The sequence below is a fragment of the Gadus macrocephalus genome, chromosome 14 (assembly GCF_031168955.1).
Source record: "Gadus macrocephalus chromosome 14, ASM3116895v1".
NCBI lineage: Eukaryota > Metazoa > Chordata > Actinopteri > Gadiformes > Gadidae > Gadus > Gadus macrocephalus.
This window is the reverse complement of record NC_082395.1, coordinates 11,061,767-11,080,759: the sequence shown is the minus strand read 5'-3', so window position 1 is coordinate 11,080,759 and position 18,993 is coordinate 11,061,767. Positions and strand designations below refer to the sequence as shown.

The window sequence follows — 18,993 nt, the reverse complement described above, 5'->3', positions numbered from 1 at the left end:
TGTAGCACCCTAGGTCCATCGTAGAAGCTGGGACCATGCTGTGGAAATAACCCAAGATAAAACCCTGTAATCTCATTCATCCCAAGCAGGCCACAGCGTGAACATTGATTTGGGTGGGGACATGGACACCAAGACTTCTACTTGTCATACAATTGAAAAATATGGGGAAACAATGGCTCATCAAAGGTATGCATGTATAATATGCAGAAATAAAATATGTAGAATATGAATGAGCAAAGGTTGCATCATAACAATTCAGTTCAAAAGTCAATAAAGTTACCCAATATACTAGATACAAAAAAAAGATTAAGACATGAAGGGTTAGAATTTGTTTATTTGTTCAAATGTTATTGACTTATTTATGATTTACAAGTAGGTTATACATACAATAAACATTTGAGATGGGATTCAGGTGTTTATGTGATAATGATGAAGCATAAGCACTCTGATGAAACCAAATAGACCACAAAAAACAAACTAATTTAAGTTAAGGTTTGTGGAATGTGAAAGTTGCAAAAAAACGACAGACACAGCTCAAATAATGGGCTATTTGGCATATTTTCTGATACATTTGTCGAAGATTAGCAGTGCCCATTCTAGTGAGAATAGTTTCTGAAGAGTTAGGCTGTGTGTGCTTTTTAGGGATAGTGTCACCGGACTATGGAATACAAACTCATATTGATAACCTCAGGTCAGGAAGCCAAGTGTCTCAGCCGTGACCTAGCTTGTTTTATTTTTCACGGGGGGGAAATACATAGGAGCTTTGTCGTACAAACATGGTTTAATTTCTGACAAATTACATTCCTGAAGATATAAGTTAGTTACAGAATCAATTAAAGAAGCTGACAAAAAGCTTTACTTTTCATATTCATTATTTGGCAGATAATGTTTTCTTATTATGTTCACGTGAATTGCAGGAATCCATTATGCACACCGACAAGAACAAACATTACATTTCTTTTATAATATGGCAGATAAATCACATCAGTCAACAAAGTGGGATGGGAGCTAATAAAGTGTGCATGCCAGGCTGAGTCATTATTGTTCACCATAATGCAATGGAGATTATTCCAAATCATTTTTGAAAAAGTGGTCATAAAACAAGAGTACACTGCAAAGAAAAAAAAAATATATAAGGTCATAAAAATGTAAATGCAGAGTAACAGTGTTTTGACACGGCAGAAGGACAGTTGCCGGACTCTGTGGGGTCACCATCCCCTGCCTGGTTTTATATATGGTGCTGCAGCATCAAACTATATGTTTTTCTGTTAAGATACCCCTGACATTTTGGATGACTAACCTGGTATATACCATTAACCTAACCTGGTCATCATTAAGAGATTGTTTCGTAATATATTTGTTTATCTTATCATGATACCTCCACCCAATGCCTTTAGAGGACCAGGCCCTCATAGGCAGGGCCCTCAGACTGAGGAGACTCTTTCTGTAAGCGAAGATGCTCCAGGGTGTTGTGGAAGTGCTTATTGATCTGCTCAGTCTCCTCACTTGTTTCCAGACCAGGCAAGTCTTCTCGGATCTTCTGGATCAGCTGGTTTAATACCTGAACCGTGACCTGCACAAGGTGGTATATGGAAAGCAAGGGTGGCATATGTGACATTTTCTAATTCTTAAAATATCCATCAATTAATCCTTAAAGTAAAGGCCAAGTGTGGGTATCTCTCTGCTTCATTTTGACTACTGTTGGCCAAAACTGCATGAAAACATTTATTCTGAAAAAACAATCTATTGTTTCTTACCGCATCATTCTCCCGCTCATAGAAGCAGATGTATCTGTTAAGGATTTCAATGAACAGCTGGACCTGCAGTGACGGGTCCATGCACTGGTTTGCAATTTTTAGGGCTTTCTTCAGACACTCCATCACTCGCTTCCCATCACGGATCTGAAACAAGAGCATTGGATTTTACTGATACCATCTTGGCAACTACTGAACTATCCAAATTGACAAAAAAAGATCTATAATGTTTTATATCTACATCCGGGACAATAAACAAATAGTGTGTTTCATTTAATATAAGAATAGACTGCTAAACTTTGAGTCTGTTAAGAAAAATCCACATTTCAATTGGTTGTGGGGAAAGAATGGATCTGATAGAGATGCTGATCTCTGACAGAGATGTGACTACCAATGCCTTGATCGTAGACACACTAGACTACCCAAAAAAAATATCAGGCAGCTCCAGCTGATCCAGAATGCAGCTGCTAGGGTCCTTATGAAAGCTAAGAGGTCAGACCACATTACACCCCTACTAAAAACTTTACACTGGCTCCCTGTCAGTCAAAGAATAGATTTTAAAGTATTGTTGCTTGTTTTTAAATCACTAACTGGAATGGGGCCCACTTATCTCGTAGACCTCCTCCAATACCACACCCCCACTAGACCTCTTAGATCTCAAGACCAACTGTTTTTAACAAAACCAACTGTGAGAACCAAAAGCGGTGAAGCTGCCTTTAGTTTTTATGCTACTCAGCTGTGGAACCAGCTGCCAATTTCAATTAGAACTGCACCCTCTATTGACAGTTTTAAAACCAGTATCAAGACCCATCTATTTTCTGTTGCCTTTTCTTAGACTAATTTTCTGTTTTATATGCTCTCCCTTATGCATAACCCTTTATTCACTTTATTTATGTTTTTTATCTGATTTTATACATTTTAATTTTTATATTTTGTCTCGTCTTCCTTTTATTATGGAAAACACTTCATTGTATTTGTGTAAAGCACTTTGGGTTGCCATTGGCATGAAATGTGCTATATAAATAAAAGTGCCTGGCACACAATTCTGAAAACTTGAAGCTCATATATCAACTAAAAGACTCTAGAATGCTAAAATCTAAGCACAAATCTCATCATTTAGCACACTCGGTTCACACTGGCCTTCAAAACGCAACAACTAATTACCAATAAGTCTAACTCACTTCTCACCTATTCAAACTCAACTGGCAAAACACTTCAATCATGTGTCAGAGCATAAAAGAGGACTCGTGAGCTCTACTGTGTTGTAGATATTATGGGTGGGGAAAATAATCGATTCTTCGATGCATCGCGATTCTCGCTAGAACGATTCTGTCTCGATGCAGATAAATTAATGGTTGGGTATGGAATTCTTTTTTGGCAATTTTTGCAAAATTACTTGTCATCCTTATCATAACTCACTTACAGCCACTGAGTTAGAAGTACTGACATGAAAATTAAATAAGTCAATCATCTGTGGAATGGGCAGGGCTCGAAAATCTCCAGCCATGATTTCCAGACCCACGAGTGGCATTGGACAGTAAGTACGTCAATCAAACGGTCGTACTGCACTCCCCCTCCCCCGCTCCCCCCCTTCGTGCACGTACTCAAAGCTTGTGACCCAGAGCAAGCTTCTGTTTGTTGTTATCCTGCGGTAGCTACTGGAGCTAGCTAACTAGCTAATGGCTCGCTCTCGCGCATCTGTAATGGTGGGTCCCTTTTCCTGTGATACGTTTTATGCCCGATTGGGATTCCGTTTACAGCACATGCACACCGATCAATGTGACAACCTCTATTCCTGATAAACGCTGTTCATCATCTCACCTCTTCTCCGTTCTTTTCTGTGCTCCGGCCAGACCAGAAGAGATGGGCGCAGACACTGACTGCACGGCACTGGTCGGGTTTCTTTAGCAGCTTAGAGGCAGCCAGTGCACACTGGGTCCTCAGAGGCTCATGATTCTCCTCACTGAAGCAGCGGGTGTGCTCAAAGGTTCCGATGATGAGCATGATGGCTGCGAGCTGGGCCTTTGAGTCGCTGATCTCATCCTCGTACAGAGAGAAGGCCTGGTTTAGGGGTCGGATGGAATTGAAGCAAAGAGAAAATAAGCATTTTGTTAAGCTGATGGGGGAGATACATTGTTCTTTACCAGAGCACAACTGAGGTCTTTTATCACAGCGTAGGCAGATCAGAGCGATCAGGAAGACAACCCGATGCGTGATACAGTGTCTCAAACTCAATACAAGCGAACGCCAAATATTTTTTACCTGTGACATAAATTCGTAGGCTACAGTTTCGTGGTTCTCAAAGGCGATCTCTCCTGCTGCTAGTGCCCCCTGGAGGAAAAGCCGGAGGGGAAGCTCCGCAAGCTCTGCCTTGATGAGAGCACTAATGGTCTGGTGGGCGAAGGAGAAGATCTTCTGACACTTCTTCTCCCACTTGTCATCCTGAACAGAAGTTTAGATAGGACGAAGAACTTTAACATGGCTCACGTTATACCAGATACATTGGACTACTGTTGGAATAGATGGAACATTTGAAACATTTGTTTTCAGTGATGCAAGGAGAATTGCATCGTTGTACCCAAGAAGAATTCTCTTTGTATCTGAAGGCCAGCTGGTAGGCAGCAAACACCAGCGGAGGGAGAGTGTATCGAATCCTTTGGTTTCCGCCTGCGCCAAAATGCTTCCTGGCTGTATTCAATATCTGATCAAAACATAAAAGGAACACAATTAATAGAAACATCATTATCATTTTATTTAATGAACTCTTTAATGGGAATGTAAAATGACCACCGCCACCACCTCCACTTGAATGTTAGAATGAGTGACCAGGGTAATGCAACATTAGACTTGAGAAGTGATGATTTAAGGTGAATCGGCATCATGTATTCAACGAGTTGAGGGTCTTTTCCAACTTGGTTGCTCCTCCTAGCCATTAATTTTTTCCCTTGATATATTTAAATCGTTGTCTTGTTGTAATTTCAACTGTCAGTCAACAAAACGTGTATCGGTCCGATTTATCCATTAGGATTTAAGAACACATAACTGATGGTTATAACAACGTTCCAAAATTAAGCCACTTTGACTGCTGCTGCTGATTGATCATTACCCAATAGAGGTTGTGTTACAGTGAAGAACTGTGGCTCCATTCCACTCTCTCTGAGCTAAAGAGTGAAATAGAGCCACATGCATCTTGTGTGTTCTTCACTGTAAACCAGCTTCAAGTATTACGGTAATTATCAAGTCGTAACGGCAGCAGTCAAGTGTAATTCATTAAAAATTGTCAACCTTAAGGGATTCGCGAACCGTCATACAGGCTGAACTGCAGCACCTGATCAGAACGGGCTACTGGCCAGCCCTGATCCATGACACCACTAATGCTACCACTAATATCACACTCAGAATAAAGAAATCACACTTTAAGAGATGTTTTAAATTGAAAAAAATAAGATTATGACTCTTAATTGATGATTAGAAGGAAAAGTAAGAACGCAAAAACGGACAGCTAACTCATTAGTATGAAGCATGCTAACCAGGTACTGCTGGTCGGGGTCGTCTGAATGCAGCAGGTGAATGAAACGGCCGACCAGACTCTGCTCCTCAGCAAAGTCCTCTGCGTCCGGGTCCTCGGCAGGCTGGTCTGGCTGGTCTTGAATCAGTGTGGACACGAGACTAAGGATGGCGTCCACCTGGGAGGATCGGAAACGAGGATATGAGACCAAAATGTATCTTTTATAGATGATTTTTACTGAATTGGAAGTGATTGTCACCGCCAAAGGGTATTTGAATGGGTTGAAATAACTTTGTCACTCATCAGCTTCAATTGCAAAATTTTTGCTATCAGTTGTAACCGCAATTTCGTCGGCTTTTACTGAACGCTAGCTGAGCAATGAGCCTTTCCCTTCATGGTCGTGGAGTGTGTTGGACGGCGGCTCTGTCTGGAACGCACCTGCTCCTGCGCTACGATGGTGGTGTTGTGGTCCAAGGTGTTGGTCAGGACGTAGCAGCTCATGGTTTTGCGTGACTCAAAGTCAAAGTACTCAAAGAGAGGTGGGAAGTACTTGAGCTTCAGAACCGTAAGGATGTTGTTGTAGGTATCCACGGGTATCTTGAGCAGCCTGGTCAGCTCCTTGGACACGGCACTACTGGTTGCGATGCTGAACAAGCAAAAGAAAGGAGATATTAGTCAATGTTATATATTAGCTTAAGATATGAGTAAAGGATACACAGTTGACGATAATATCAACCTTTGTGCTTGGAGAAACTAACTAAGTTTAAGTGAAAAAACATAATACATTTTACTTGCTTATATACCTTTATACGTTAAATATTGTCCAATACATTTCAGATGACCTCAATTTCACTACAAAATTTTTCTCTTTAGCAGGATCTGTGTAAACCAAAAGAGTGGTTTGCAGCTGTCAAAATTGCAGACAAGTCATTTTACTCAAGTTTGTTTTTTGCTGATATGCCAAAACGAAGAGGAACAGACTTTTTCAATTTCACACTTAGCATTTCAAGCAATAATGTTGTTTTTAACTTGCTGTGCATAAAAAAGCAATCGTGTACAATAATAATTGCAAAATACTGTAACTGACTAACTGAAAATTCATAAGTTGTAATAATTAAGATGTACTGTTAGAAGTTAGAACCATCCATAATATGAAAAACAAAACAAAAAAAAAACAATGACAGACAACTTACTGTTCCAAATTGAGCTTGTTAAAGATCTCAACGGTGCTCTCTAGGACTTTGTCCACATAGTCCACACGATCGGGGTAGCACTTCATGGCCAGGTTTATAAGGGACACCTGGAGAGACACTACGTCCTCCGATGGCATATCCTGGCGAGACTAGAGACAGGGAAATTAGGTTGTAGACAGCTATGAAGGATCCCATGCAGATGTATTTTAAGATAGGTAATATATGACCACCACTATGCATACCTGAATGACGGTGGCCACTTGTTGGGAGAAGATGTCAAACAGTTTGATTTCAGCCGGGATACCGGGGCCATCTTCTCTGTGTGCGAAGAGTGCTAATCTGAGAAGTAGAGCAGGTATTAACATTTGAGCGCTCAAAATACAAAATTGCATCTACAAGACAATTTTTCACTCACACACACACACACACACACACACACACACACACACACACACACACACACACACACACACACACACACACACACACACACACACACACACACACACACACACACACACACACACACACACACACACGTTTATTTCGGCTAGGAAACAAATCCAGAGCAAGGCTACCTGTCAATAAGCGCAATGATAATGTTTTTGACATTGACGTGCTGGTGTAATTCAGCACACGAGCGAAGAAACGGGTTGAGTGTCTGAAGATGGAATTCATCTGGGAACACCTGAGAAACACAAGAGATATAGAATTGAACAAGATGCTAATAATACTGCATAAATATACTCTTCTTATATACATGCAGCATGACTGTTTGTTTTTAGGCCATGATTATTCATGCATTATTGTTGCCATTAAGCAGATTTAAGGCCCCGTCCACACGGAGCCGATTTTTTGGTGAAACCGCATAAGTATTGTGCGTTTCTGCCGACCGTCCTGACGGAGCCGGCGAATCCGGTGCCCGAAACCCCACATTTCTGAAACCACCCTCGGAGGTGGTTTCAAGTCTATCCTGACCTATGTGGTTTCGTGTTAGGATTCGGGTGGACGCCTGAAACGCAAACAATGACGTAATTAGCCCCCCACCAGCTGGGAGACGTCAGAGTTGCGTTGAATTTTTTATTTATTATTTTATTTGTATTCTTTTTGTAGCTTTAAATAAAGCCCCTTGATAAATGTAATTACTAACTGTACATTAAAAAGTATTTCTGCTCAATTTAAAAGGTTGAATCTCCTCGTGACTGAATGTTTGTATACAGCGCGCAGGCTGTATGCGCGCAGGCTTGATGCGTTTCTACAGCTCAATGCGGTTTCGCAATGACTCCATCTTTGCGGAGATATTCCTGAACCGCATAAAACGAAACTGGATCGTTTTGGCCCGTTTTGGCTCTGTGTGGACGGGGCCTAAGATAGAACAAAGATTACCACTAACGGAAAATAGCTTCCATTTATAGTGTGAAGACATGGATTGCAATTACAGACCTAAAAGTGTTATTTTTAGCGGTTCACTAAGGTCTTGTCCACAGCACATTTATGTTTCAAGGGCAAGGTAAGAGGGACTTGGTGGCCTTCAATGAGACCGATAGGACAAATTTCTAACTTGGCTGTGGTTCTGGCAGTACCAAACATACATACTGCAACATTAATGCACAAATGTCAGAAAAGCAAATCCTTATTGTATTGAGGATGTTAGCAGTAATACATATACCTATTTAAAAGGTCTTTATTCTGAATCCAGGCTCCACAATGAAAATCACACAAAAAATGCATGAATAGGTGATATACTATATAATGTGCGATATATCATACATTCATTGTAAACGTCCATTTGCAGTTGGGGTCACATATACCTGAATGATGCACTCCATGAGATACTCCTGGGCAAGTGAATCTCTACAGTTTACCACCTGCTCCAGCACACCTGGTAACACAACCTGGAGACAAAGAGTTTAGGAAACGTAGGTTTAATAAAAAAGATTGACATACTGACAGATGCACTATTATTATGTAAAATACCATTATTATTATTAGTGCAATGATACAAATTAATTAACAGATTTCCTTCTATAAACCATGCATTTTGTATGGCATGCCTCCTCTGGAAATCCCCTTCCCAAGGAATTTGTGCCACATTACTCCCATTTTTGATAATCAGCTAGACCGATATAACCCCGCAGCTGTCTCTCCTGGCTTCACAAAATCATCCTTTACCAATATGATTACCGGTAGTTAAATGACGTTGTGCATCACTTTGTGACGTTCTGTTGAGTGTAATGTAGTGTGAGCATGCTCTCGCCATGACTTTAAACCTAACAAGAGCAAATTCTCTTTTGGAATCATGTGTCATGTCAGTACATCATTTGTGAAAGATTGTGGACAAAATAAAGTGAATGGCCTAACAAGTACTTTACAATACAATGTCTTCAGAAATCAGAAATACCAAAGTGCTGCCGCTTCTGTTGAGTTTTGTGGTGGAGAGAGGCAGAATGGATTAATTACCCAGACAGGTATGCTCCTTTAATCTGTTGTCAACGATTGACCAGCATGGCTAATGATGGTGCCATCAAGCATCCACTGATTTGTATCCAAAGTGAAGCCTTTGATAGCTGCTGTGTGTAGCCTGCTGCAACCTGCCCGAATTTGTTGTGTGGTACAATCCTTTGTGGTAACTAGAGCATAATATGTACTTCAACAAAATTTGTCTGATTTGAGGCACAAATGCCTACGCTGTGACAAACCTGTTTGTACTTGTCCACATTGACTCCTTCCAGCTGGCTGAGGCGAACAAGATTTGTTCCAACCAGGATCCGAAGCTCTTGCCTCTCCTTTTCCCTCTTCTCGCGATCACGGCTGTGGCCCTGGTGCTGCATACGCACCCAAAGCTTGTTCATCTCGGCAAAATTAAGCAGGACAAAGTCGATGGAGTCGTTAATGTCGCCAGTCATCTCTTCAGTCCCTCTGTGGGTAGATGGAGGTGGAGGAGTTAGGGGGGCTACAACAACGAGTTTGTCAAGAACAGAGCACTTAAACCATCTTCCAAATACCACTGGATCTAGAATGTAAAACTGAACATATTTTTTCTGTCTGATTTGCAACATTGCACACAGTCAACAAGTATTTTCTATTGCGCATCGAAGACACTCGACTATGTAAATAGCTGTCCTTTTTTGACTGCATCTACATTAGGGGTGTAACGGTAAACTGAAGTCACGGTTTGTTTCATACCTCAGTTCAGACAACACGGTTCGGTACGAGTTCGGTACAATGAAGGGAAAAGAAAAAACAAAAATGCAGAAGGCAATAATTTTATATTGTGCATGTCTCAGGTTGTACCACCTAGTGTCATACAGTCTCTCCCGTGTGCTGGCTGCAACAGCCTTATCTAAGTTACAATAAGTATCAGTTATAAAACTGAAAATGCAGCACGTCTTATTTATGTAAGTGCAAAGTACACAGAATTACAGCCACTTCGAGCCAGTCCCACAATGAGCTTTCCTCAAACGTGCCGTTTTTTTATAGGCTGGTCAAGGTGGATGGTGGGGATGTGGCCGGTGGCCCTGAGTAGCTTGCGGCCACGGTACCCTGAGCTCGTGTTCACAGTGGATGTATCGCAATGGCGAGGCGCACACAGCTTTTGGCCGTGTTCTGTAAATATTCTAGAACACTCCGGGTGCTCCAGTGGGAGTCCTGGAGCTCTATATCTAAATAATATAATATTATACATGGATATCTATATCATACAATATATATTATCACGGCCAAAAGCTGTGTGCGCTTCCAGACGATATTATGAATCTAAAACGACTGCGTCGGGTTCTCCGACAACTCTGGTTCTTCCACTTCCACATCAATCTGAGGTAGACTGAACCGCGACATGGAGGAGAGAACCGTGACCTCGGTATCGATTTGGTTCAATACGAATACATGTAGTTACACCCCTAATCTACATAGTAACTCTACTAAGAATTCTCTAAGTTTAATGATTTTCAATGACTATGCGATTTGTTGCACATCTTCTGTTTTTACCTCAGTTTTAAAAATGAATTTACTTTAGAGGGCTACCTTTGCTTTAAAACAATCAGTACATGGTTTTAAAAAGAGCATTAGAAATACCTCACTGGTACATAATAACTCCCAAAATGTAACTGCTAGTATAATATTTGAAAGGGCACTTATTTTGCAAAGAGCTGCCATGTTAGATGCTAAACTTAATGACATGAGTACGACATTTTCTTTTAATGGATTATAATGGGTTGTCAACTTTCGACCTGATGGCAAAATATGCAGCATCTAAAAACCATAAAGATTTCATACTCAGGCGGCTCTCCATCATCTGGGAGGATGTTGCGAGTGCACTGCAGTAGGTAGTTCCTGAGGAACAGCCCCCGAAGAGGATGCTGGACACCTCGACACATCTCCACCAGGTCCTTCAAGATGTCCTTTCGGGACTGAGGAAATGAGCGCACATACACCACCCCTACGGTAATCAGGAGGTAGCTGGTGGAGCAAACGAGGAAACGTTGGTTAGTGGTCAAAATCCTTCTCTTGATTGTCTGAATATAAATATATGATAACATTGTTCAGTAAATACAGTATAATGGCTCGTTATCATTTATAACAACATAATGTTTTCCATTGATGTTTTGTGTTCATTTGTGATTGCTAAATAAAACACACTGGCCATGGCCTTTTTTCAGTAATAATCGTGAATAAAGGGGATGCCGTCACTCTTTGCTCAGCCACTGCATTTATATTTATATATGTTTTTCCGTTAACATGTGAGGTGTCCACAAAAGGATTTGATGACAATTTGATTGTTAACCTCAAGACAAATGGTTGGGAACCACTGCAGAAGAAAGTGGTTGATAATAAGTACCATCAATGATTCTTATGGCCTCACTTCACCAAGTCGTCGAGTGTTATTAACTTATTTTTCAATCGTGACAAACAAACACTCTATATGTATGCATTTTTCTCTCTCAAATTTCTTTTCCCTTACAACGTCTTAGCAAAGTGAAGCAAAACATGTCACTGGTGGCAACCATTATAAAATAAATCTAAGTACACAGATTATGTTATGTATAAAGTTTAACAACATTATTCTTCCCTCTAAATCTGCACACTGGTCCTTTAAGTTAGATTGAGGTTAATACAAGACTGTATAGGCCTAGTGAGTAAAAAGAGTACTTACAGCCTAGGAATGATGTTGCCAGCATATTGGACAAGTTCATAAAGGTCAGAAACCTTGCGACCCTTGGCAAACTCGTCTGTCAAATAGACCTCCAAGTAGTGCAGCTCATCAGAGATGGCCATGTCTGCACTCACAATTAAGGCTGAGTCGACAAATGAATGTATTGAAACCTAATTTCTACCATTTTAAAACTATGTAAAAATAAAACATACAAATACTTAATTTTTTAAATGTTAAGAGTCCAAATTAGATTCTAGTCACATTTGATTTCATATTACCTCACATTACATAGCCATAAAATCGAATGTGTGTGTGTTAAACAGGTTATTTTCTGGGCCTTGCGGTATGAAAACCATACAAACGACATTCAAAGAAACATCTTAATGCTGTAAAGCAATCGATAATCAAGGATAAGATGTGTAGTGTTGAACGTAAAAACAACAAGATCTCACCAATCAAAACATATTCACATTTCACAATGTACCATTGCAAAGGATACAGAGCTCATAGTAACTCTTGGGGGACAGCATAGAGGTCCTCAATTCTCCAAGCATGTTAGAAGCATGCTTTAGAGCATCCATTAGCTTGTTCTTGTCCTTTAGGCATATTCACCATGCAAAGGAGAAACATAAATGTTATATACATATAATGACATCAAATATTATCTTATATCAAAGTGATGGATATCAGAAATATGTAATTAACTTCTAATTTTGTAGTTATTAAGGGTTACCAAGTTGTGCATTAAGCATCAACTAATTATGTTCCATCAGATCCATTGTGAACTAAAGAAATTTCGATTTTATTCTATTCAATTCCATTGAATGGTTTGTTTTGGACTTTGAGGATGTCTAGCTAACTTTGCATTGATATACTTTTTTGACATGGTCTTGACAAGATATTTGGTTTGTATGTAGTGATACATCCCTCGATGATATCATATGTTATGGTTATTTAACAGTTGTAGGTCATGTTTACCCTCACATAGTTGGAAATTACCAATATTCAGGTTACAATACATTTTATTATTGAGAACATGAGTGGAATAATGTGTCAGAAGGATAAAGCACGCGTGTGTCGGAAATTAAGTGTCATCTCCATTCTACAAAAATGAGGAAAGATGTCCGACCTACCAGGCATCGTTTCATCTGAAAGGATTGGACTTTGACTGCCTGCACAGCCTCATCCAGAAGCTTCTCCTGCTCATCCTGGGGAGACTGGGTAGTAGGCTGAAAGATATTGCAGGAATTTAACATGAATAAATGCCATCCCACATATAACATTTTTAATAATTTTAATGTAATGAAGCCATGAACATAGGACCCCTTTTGAGGTCTTTGTAAGGTAATTGAGCGTGAGGTCTAGCGCATAAATCTTAAATGTCGAAATCGAACATGCTTCTTATTCTAACTGATGGTGGCGGTATTTAGACACATAACCGCAATCCTTGTCGAAAAAGACCTGCTCTTGCAAAATGCGAAGAGTCCTTATCTAATAATTATTATAAATACAATTTCTAAACGGCCATGAGATTATAGTATAGCTTGGCAGAATAAAGTAGTACAGGAATGCTTTCATATTAATATTTCCTCGCATGAATTGCCAGGTAAAGGTGGGGACTAGCAGCCCCATTTGTGTAACGGAAGCAAGTACAACTGACCGTATACAATACATAATCGATATACAGTACTAGGCATATAGAGAGCTATGTTTAAATAAGCCATCCCGTCCAAATTTGCTCCGAATCAGGGCAGACAGCGAAGAGGATAAAGAAAATGCCCATTTCCTGCTTAGAAACACTATCAAGATGCGGAGGAGGGCGGGTTCTAGACTTGGGACTGTATTGTACTTGTTCAAAACGTACACAGATAAGGGTTTTAGCATTTCAGAAAGCACATTAAGGTCGGGTAACCTTGCCTAATTACACATATGGAGAAGTACGTGACACGTCGGGGTAGACAACAAATAACTGCAATAACATATTCCTCTTGACGTGCCATTGCCATTTTGCACAGCAGAGGTTAGCAATTGCTAGCTAAGATTCACTCCACTTCTAATCTTGCAACTGCTATTACAAATGAAAACGGGATATTTTGTTGGGACCGCTTTGTAAACAAATCGAATTGTTGTGACATTTGATACATTAGCTAATAACATGTATAGCAACTTACGGGTTAGCCATTCGCTAACGTTACTTCGGTCACATTAGGCCTTAGCAACACAAATAGTCTTAAAGAGGACGGCATCGGTAGTTAAGATCGACACAAGTTCATGACATGCATAAAGCCAAACGATGGGAAGGAAATGTATAATGATGTAGTACAACTATATTGTACTGCACTTACCATAATAATTGGACGTGTCAGAGCGGATAGACTGGTGGCCTAGACAGTGTTCCTTGTCATGTGACACAACCCTGGTCCAGAAACTCCGCTTGGCCTAAATAAAATTAAACCACAACGTGTAGAATGAGACGTTTGAGTTTTTGAAGATAAGTCCAATCTTTAAAAAAATATATAATTTATTTTTTTAAACATTGAATGTTCACATATGTAAATGTGTAATATTTAAACCAAAGCTATATTAGAACTATGATCAATATGAAATAGCCGCGCACGCGCAGCACACACTCACCGAAGCAGCCAATCATCATGCGAATGTGTCTTTTTTTAGCCATTTTTTCCGCGAAAAAACCTTCTACCAAGATGTATGCAAGTCAGCTCCAACTTTAGCTTTGTCTGGAACGTTTGAATATAGTCTAAATGGAGATGGAAATATTTGCAAAGCTTGCTGGCAAAATGGGTATCGGTTCTGCGAAATTAATTCGGTGAGCTTTTAAACTAGCAAACAAATTATTCTTAATATTGTTGACCTAAAGCAGATGGTCATTTACCTGTAGTTATTGAGTTGCCTACGTATACTGTATAACGCTAAAAGGGTTAGATCATGTCCATATAACGTTAGTGTCCATTTGTGACCCAAAACACTTTGGCACAAACATGCAGAAAATGTCTACAAATGTTTTTGTAAACAGTAACTCTATTGGAACTGGCAGTATTCTGCGTTGCATGATGGTATGCAACGCTAAATAGTTTGAGTTATCTGTAGAGCTACGTTAACGGAACCGACTACAACAGCGAAGATACCAGCCAACCATGTTTCAAGTCTAACTGAAACAAGACATTTTCATTGGGATGCCCGATTGAACAAGGGAGTATGACAATACGGCACGTTGGGTCACAACATTTAGGGTGTGTGTGTGTGTGTGTGTGTGTGTGTGTGTGTGTGTGTGTGTGTGTGTGTGTGTGTGTGTGTGTGTGTGTGTGTGTGTGTGTGTGTGTGTGTGTGTGTGTGTGTGTGTGAGAGAGCATTTTCCTTTTCAGATGTAAAGTAGCTCAGCATAATAGTCAAATCTAACAAATATAGATTATTAAGTATATTGTATACATTCAGTAATTAAGTATCATGGATTGTCAAAAGATGACCTCTTTACTTCATTAAACCTTTAACTTAAATTGTAATGGTCCTTGCCATTGATCAATTACAAGGCTTGATTGTAATTGATCAATAAAGGTGAGTAACTATGATAATCTTTAGTGCTTTTGTGACTCCAAGAAATGTGGTTTACCGCTTCCTTTTTTTTTGATTGGCTTGATTGGATTGTCATCACAAGAGCATGTCTCAGTGAATACTTTCAGTGATTACTGTATGGCAAAAAATGTTTTTTTTCTGCTTCACAGAAAGGCAGAAGAATACGGCCGTTTGTCTCAGGTGAAGTGCATGGCTCTTAACAAAGTTACACCAACCAGTGAAGCAGTGATATGTCTAGATTTGGCAGCGTCCTACATGAAGATGCCTCTCGACAAAGTAAGCATTTTTCCCATTGCAATTTCACCAGCGCCACTCCATCACAATGATTTTATCCTTATTGTAATTTTCCAATATGTGGTGTGTTTAGCTTGATGAAAATAAGTCATTCTACAACTGTAAAAACACCCATCCAGCATTTACTTATCTTTCATTTTCATGTTTCATCGAATGTGGTTGTCTCACTGGGCGTTTCTTAGAAGCATGCACATAATTAGGAAGGCATTGATTCTCAAATGATACTAATACTACTGTATACAAAAGTAAAGTGAAGGAAAAAAAAAGGACTTTGGACCCTCCCAGTTAGAAGAGGGAGTTGTGTCAGCTATTAGCTGTAGATCAGGGGTGCCCAACCAGTCGATCGGTAGATCGACTGGTTGGTAGATATCGGGAGGCTGGTAGATCTGGTAGATCTCGGGAGGTTGGCTACTTGAAAAGTAGATCTTGGGTCAAAAAAGGTTGGGCACCCCTGCTGTAGATGATATTCTTGTAAACAAAGACAGAGGTACGAGCTGGCGCGCATTTTTATTTGTAGAATATCACTGTAACTTGTCTAACTACAAATATTTCCACGGAAATGTTGCACATTGCGAATTTCAGTGCAAAAGCTGTTAATTTTTTTTTGCCCAAACTACCATGAATGCATGCATACAGTTTATGAGGTGTAACAAATCAATATTTGCCTGTATTTCTCTCAATAAGTGTATTTTTTAAACATTATATTTCCTTGCTGTGCATGCCTACTTTAATATGAGCTGAAGTAAATGTAGGAAAATTAATTGACTTGCCATATTGGCTGCCCCCCATAATTCTTCCTAAACCCTTGGATCCCTTATATACCTTATGGAGCAAATAACTTACTTTCTTTCTTTTCTTAAGGAATATGCCATCAAACTCTCTGGGATAACTAAGAAGCTGTACCTGAGTAACCTTAAGGCAATGGAGTGTTTGATGGGTCTGGAACGTCACCTAGGTCTTAGTGAGCTGGGTGTTCAATATGGCTGCATGGAGGCAGTTGGAGTTGCTACACAAATACTGGAAAGGTGTGGTCAGCCTTGTTTTAATTTTTCATGACAAAAGAGGTTTCATGACAAAACTATGCATGCATGATGAATATATCCAGAATAATAAGGGATATTTAGTTCATGAAATATAAATGAGCAATATCTCAGCTGTACATTTCACTTAACTTCATCACCAAAAATGTTGTGTCTGTCTTTGTACTGCTTGGTTTTTGATGGTAGACATCTGAATTTCCCTTCGGTCTCGTTTTTAGGTACAAAAAAAGCCTCCCTTCTGCTCAGCAGCAGGACCTGGACCTGTCTAAACCTCTTTTCACCACCACAGCTCTCTACTCGGCCTGCAGGTCAGGGGATTCAGTTGGTTCCTTTTTATTTGTACCATCCAGAGGTTTGGAACCTGTTTCCCCCCCCCCCCGCTCCCTGGCTATAAAGATATGCATCACTGTACGCGTCATTATTTTGTATATCATGTTTACAGTCTTGATTATTAAAACAAAACAAAAATGTCAAGACCAGTCATCAGCTCAAAATGTACGTCTTGCTCGCTAGGTTACAGGGTGCAGCAGAATTGCACCTTCGGTTTTACAGAACTATGTTGATTTATTTTGTGTTATTTTTAATTTCAATCTGTTCAAAAATGTTTTTGCATATAGATGCCTAAAGATACAAGTTGACCAAAAGCTGGCAGCGTCGTCTGGTGCCAAGAAGGCTGTCTTTGGTCGTCTTTCTGTCCAATTCCAGAGTTTTGGACAGGACATCTGCAGTGAGTAGTAGTGTGAAACATTAAATGACTTGTGCGTGCGTGTTTGTAAATAAGCATCCCAACCATTATCACTGTCAATTCCTAATCCCCTCATAGAACTTGCCACTACGGTTGGAGTTGATCCATTTCATGTTAATATGTACACAAGGGGGCAGTATAGCCTTTAAATGCAAGGCATGTATGTTTGTCAAAATCCTTGGTGTATCACAACCAACTGAAAACTGTTTTTGATTATGCCAGATGCCTTCATTTAATGCTCATGTCTGGCCGTCCAAAACAAAATCCTCAACTGTTGCCAGCTTGACAAGTGAATGCAGAGACAGGCGACACATTGCTAACCTCTTGGAGGAGTCCACATCTTTGCATTCCCTTGGGTCAATTTAGGGCGAAAGGGCCTAGTCTGAGTTATGACGTTCATGGATTTTGCTTTTGCTGACACAGAAGTATAATTTGACTCCTAGTTATTTCCAATTGACATTGTGTGCGGCGTTACCCCGGAAGAAAAAAAATCAAGAAAAGTTTACAGAAAGTTGTGTTGCTATTTGGTGTTTAAGCCCGGTCCAATCTCACTTTAAAAGGGTTATCTGGACCAGTGCAGGAGGGATCCTTCTTTTGTCGTTGTGGTTTGGTCCATTTTTTTTAAGTCAAAAAAATCTGTTTAACAAAACCTTATTGAATATCAAAGATCATATGTAGGATGTTAAAACAAAGTAAAATGGCTAAGAGTTTAATGATAAGAATGGAAAATAATGAATGAGGTTTATGTTACATTCCGAAATTATCTGTAGATTCAGACATTTGTCAAACCAGCACGTTGGTTTAACTTTATTTTAATCATAATTGTGTTAAAGATTTACATTATCCAAATGTAATCCTATTTTTGGCTGATGCGTTCTTCTAAGAGTAAATTGTGTGGCACTTTCACTGTGTTCTCTACAGAGGAACCTACTACGAAAATGGCACAGAAGAAAATAGCGCCGAAGAAAATGGCACAGAAAAAAGCACCAAAACGACTTGAACCAATGGAAAACCTTGAAGTGGTCGAAGGTGAGTAAAAACACTGTTCTTGTACGAATATCTTGAATGTATTCAAGTAAGTGGAATGAATAAGACAATTGTCCTAGAACTATTCTGGAGTGTGAGAATAGCCACAATAGTTGTTCTTTTTTCTTTAAGCATAAATTTAATAGAATATTTGGCTTCTAAATTTGAACTATTGCTTCAGCATTAGTTTTGATTAGTTTTTAATTTACATCAGATATTTTAAAGTTATCAAAGGTGGTATGTAATGTTGACTAACTCTCTTACAGAGGATTGTCTGCCATCATCCGTTAAGCAACAGAAGAAAGAAGATAAGGCAGAAGAGGGAAAAACTGAGATTGGACAGAACTATGAAGAGTGGAAGAGGAAAATTCTGGAAAATGCTTTGAAATCGAATGCAGAGAAATGTGATTCGTAGATGGCCTTGAAGATATCTTTCTTTCTTTTTTTTACCTTTAGAATTGTTTTATTGATTGGCCATCGTTAGGAATTGGGTTTGACAATTATAGGCATTATAGTTAACAACATGGCTTTACCGTTGTTCAATGTCAACTATTTATTGTGTCCTAATCGAATGTTTTTCCCCAATGTTTGCATTAAAGAATTCAATGACATTCTTTCCTTCAAGGAATTATGAATTTCCAAGTAAGACCGGATAGTAGGGAGGGACATATCGGTTCGGTGACTCGACCT

At 39.6% G+C, this 18,993-nt stretch overlaps 2 protein-coding genes across 3 annotated transcripts; one reads left to right on the top strand and one right to left on the bottom strand.

Annotated features, from left to right (window-relative positions):
- Positions 1-316: 316 nt before the first annotated feature.
- On the bottom strand, positions 317-14,112 carry vps35 (VPS35 retromer complex component). Its single transcript, XM_060070722.1, has 17 exons — positions 13,953-14,112; positions 12,741-12,836; positions 12,107-12,203; positions 11,608-11,731; positions 10,731-10,913; positions 9,155-9,374; positions 8,267-8,350; positions 7,034-7,143; positions 6,698-6,794; positions 6,456-6,604; positions 5,701-5,908; positions 5,285-5,440; positions 4,333-4,455; positions 4,017-4,196; positions 3,576-3,815; positions 1,758-1,901; positions 317-1,573 (listed from the first exon to the last, which is right to left on the bottom strand). Exons 1-17 carry the CDS (start codon positions 13,953-13,955, stop codon positions 1,394-1,396), a joined length of 2,394 nt encoding a protein of 797 aa, XP_059926705.1. The 5' UTR covers positions 13,956-14,112; the 3' UTR covers positions 317-1,393.
- On the top strand, positions 13,408-18,914 carry orc6 (origin recognition complex, subunit 6). Of its 2 annotated transcripts, none has more exons than XM_060070724.1 (7): positions 13,408-13,544; positions 15,348-15,474; positions 16,354-16,517; positions 16,751-16,840; positions 17,150-17,259; positions 18,199-18,306; positions 18,570-18,914. In XM_060070724.1, the coding sequence occupies exons 1-7, from the start codon at positions 13,537-13,539 to the stop codon at positions 18,716-18,718; spliced, it is 756 nt and encodes a 251-aa protein (XP_059926707.1). In that variant the 5' UTR covers positions 13,408-13,536; the 3' UTR covers positions 18,719-18,914. The 2 variants fall into 2 exon arrangements, with proteins under 2 accessions (XP_059926707.1, XP_059926706.1); XM_060070723.1 differs by lacking the exon at positions 13,408-13,544 and adding an exon at positions 14,237-14,434.
- The last annotated feature ends 79 nt before the right edge of the window (positions 18,915-18,993 follow it).

Bases quoted from the DNA above. Each gene is read 5' to 3' on its own strand.
- vps35 (XM_060070722.1), bottom strand. The intron at 6,795-7,033 runs GTAGCCTTGCTC...TCTACTTCTCAG, and splicing joins ATCATTGCGCTTATTGACAG to ATTAGCACTCTTCGCACACA. The intron at 5,909-6,455 runs GTAAGTTGTCTG...TTGCTTGTTCAG, and splicing joins AACAAGCTCAATTTGGAACA to CATCGCAACCAGTAGTGCCG.
- orc6 (XM_060070723.1), top strand. From the start codon at position 14,370: ATGGAGATGGAAATATTTGCAAAGCTTGCTGGCAAAATGGGTATCGGT. The intron at 14,435-15,347 runs GTGAGCTTTTAA...TCTGCTTCACAG, and splicing joins GGTTCTGCGAAATTAATTCG to AAAGGCAGAAGAATACGGCC. The intron at 17,260-18,198 runs GTGAGTAGTAGT...TGTTCTCTACAG, and splicing joins TTTTGGACAGGACATCTGCA to AGGAACCTACTACGAAAATG.